At 31.5% G+C, this 2,232-nt stretch overlaps 1 protein-coding gene across 1 annotated transcript; it reads left to right on the forward strand.

Moving 5' to 3' along the window:
• Nucleotides 1–282: 282 nt before the first annotated feature.
• On the forward strand, nucleotides 283–949 carry LOC127084657 (uncharacterized). The gene is made up of 2 exons (XM_051025151.1): nucleotides 283–635; nucleotides 726–949. Exons 1-2 carry the CDS (start codon nucleotides 380–382, stop codon nucleotides 887–889), a joined length of 420 nt encoding a protein of 139 aa, XP_050881108.1. The 5' UTR covers nucleotides 283–379; the 3' UTR covers nucleotides 890–949.
• Nucleotides 950–2,232: the final 1,283 nt, after the last annotated feature.

Raw genomic sequence — 2,232 nt, forward strand, 5'->3', positions numbered from 1 at the left:
GAGCTTTCTCTTTGTGCAATGTTAAGTCAATCACAATATTCTTTCAGTAATTATATGTTATATTATAAAATAACTTAATCAAATGACATAGATTAAAAAGAAGGTATGTATGAATGAGAGAAAAATATCTATATACCAAAGCATTTAAACTTTCCTTTCAATATAGTTTTTATTAATCATTTAAAAAAAACATTCGAATAAAAACTTACTTTTTCAAAGAAACAAAAAATAAGAAAATTTAAATTATATAAAAAAGTGTCTCTTTCATACCTAAGCCAAATAGATAAGATTATCTTCATTTCCATTACTTCTTGTGTCTTAAATTTTGTGTGTATGTAAAGTGAAGGTGAATTCCACTCATACTCAAATATTATTCTCTATGAAGCTTCTTTGCATCTATAAGCAGCCACCATCATCACCTTTTGCATCAGTTTCTAAACTGTTATTAAATAATCATAAAGCCATATTCAAAAACGTTTCTTCATTTTCTTTATGTTGTAAAGTTCATGCATTGAAGGAAGATTCAAAGCAATATGAGATAGATCCAGAGAAGGCGAAAGAAGCCCTCAAAGAGCTTGACCAGAAAATCCAATCTATCTCTAATAAACAAGTTTCATCTCCTCCAAAACTCAAGGGTACTACTCTCTTGTTTTTTTCTCTTGTTTTTCATTCTCGAATGATAATTCTTGTATGTTTCAAATTTCTTCTTTGTACCTTTTTTGCAGTTTTAGATATGAAGCCTACGAGAGAGGGAATGATAAGTGAGAATGGGAAGCTAGAAATTTCAGAGTCGTTTCTTGCACTTGGAGCTGGTGCACTTGTTCTATTTACTATATTCTACAATGTACTTTTTATTACTGTAATTAAGCCATCTATTGATGGTCCATAGCCTAGATCTAGGAGAAGTGTTTGACATTAATATATGTGACATCAAGATATAATTTTCTCATGACCATGTTCTTGTTCTCTCATGCATGTTGTCTAAGATTTTGATGACAATTAAAATCAACTTGGGAAGAAATTTTTGGTTTCACTTAAATCTTCACAAGATTGTCTATATAGGAATGTTTTGAAATCTTTTCAACTAATTTTGAAATTAGTTCGCTTAATCATATTCTAATCTAATTTATAAATAGATCTTTTCACTTTGCTATTTTCTTATTTTGGATCTCATTATTGCAGCGTGTCTTGATTTCTCAAGCATTTAATCTCTAATTTACACAGCTTTTGTAAATTTCTTTACTTTCATCTTTTTTTAAATAAAGCCATGATTCAATAAAATCGAGTATAAGGGGTACTTGAACCCGTTACCACCAAAGACAAGGTCTCCATTATCTTCTAACACAATTTAAGGGATAAGAAAACCAATTATAAAAGTTACAAGAAGGAAGACTTTTACATTCTTCAACAAACCATTTCTCCGACAAAAATTTAATTGAAAATAAACATTCTTTAAAATTAGAGGTACTGTCTTCGAATGATTTCGCGCCCTTCATTTTTCTTCAACTGATTACTAAAAGACATAAAATCAATCTTGTTCCAATAAAAACCTCAAACTTGACTACCCACCCACCTTTGAAAAACATACCACACCCTTCTAAAAATTTGACAATCAAAGAACAAGTGTTGACGATCTTCGTCTACCTGAAAACAAAAAGCACAACTTCGACAAGTCGCGTTATCCTTTCAGATGATTCCTCTTTTCACTAGTTGATCTCTCGTTGGTAGGCTATTAGGAATCAATCTCCACACGGAAATAAGTCCCTTTGAAACTACTTTGCACTACCATAATATGAGTTAAATTCAGAATTACACCTTCTATTGGAAGGTTAGAAATGTCTCTAGTTACTAGAGCTGCATAACAAGTGCTAACTATAAAGCCATCTGGCTATCAGCTTTCCATAAGAATCTGTCCTCAATAATTGGCTTGGGTTTCATCTCCTGCACAAAGTCTTTCATCTCCTTCATTTGGTTAACACAAACAGTATCGTCAACAAGTTGAACTATATCATAGCTCACCACCTCATTGACAAAGTGTTAGACCTCTCATAAAGAATACTTATAAGAGGAAGGGGCACAAATAAAGCAAGATAAATGTTGTCCAATAAAAAATACATATATACAGTCATTTTAATGGTATCTGTAGTAGTTACAGATTCCAAGATGATCTTTTCTCTTGTAGAAACTCTCCTTATATAGTGAAAATCCCCTGTAAGAAGGTGGCAATCTTCA

The sequence above is a fragment of the Lathyrus oleraceus genome, chromosome 5 (assembly GCF_024323335.1).
Source record: "Lathyrus oleraceus cultivar Zhongwan6 chromosome 5, CAAS_Psat_ZW6_1.0, whole genome shotgun sequence".
Lineage (NCBI taxonomy): Eukaryota > Viridiplantae > Streptophyta > Magnoliopsida > Fabales > Fabaceae > Lathyrus > Lathyrus oleraceus.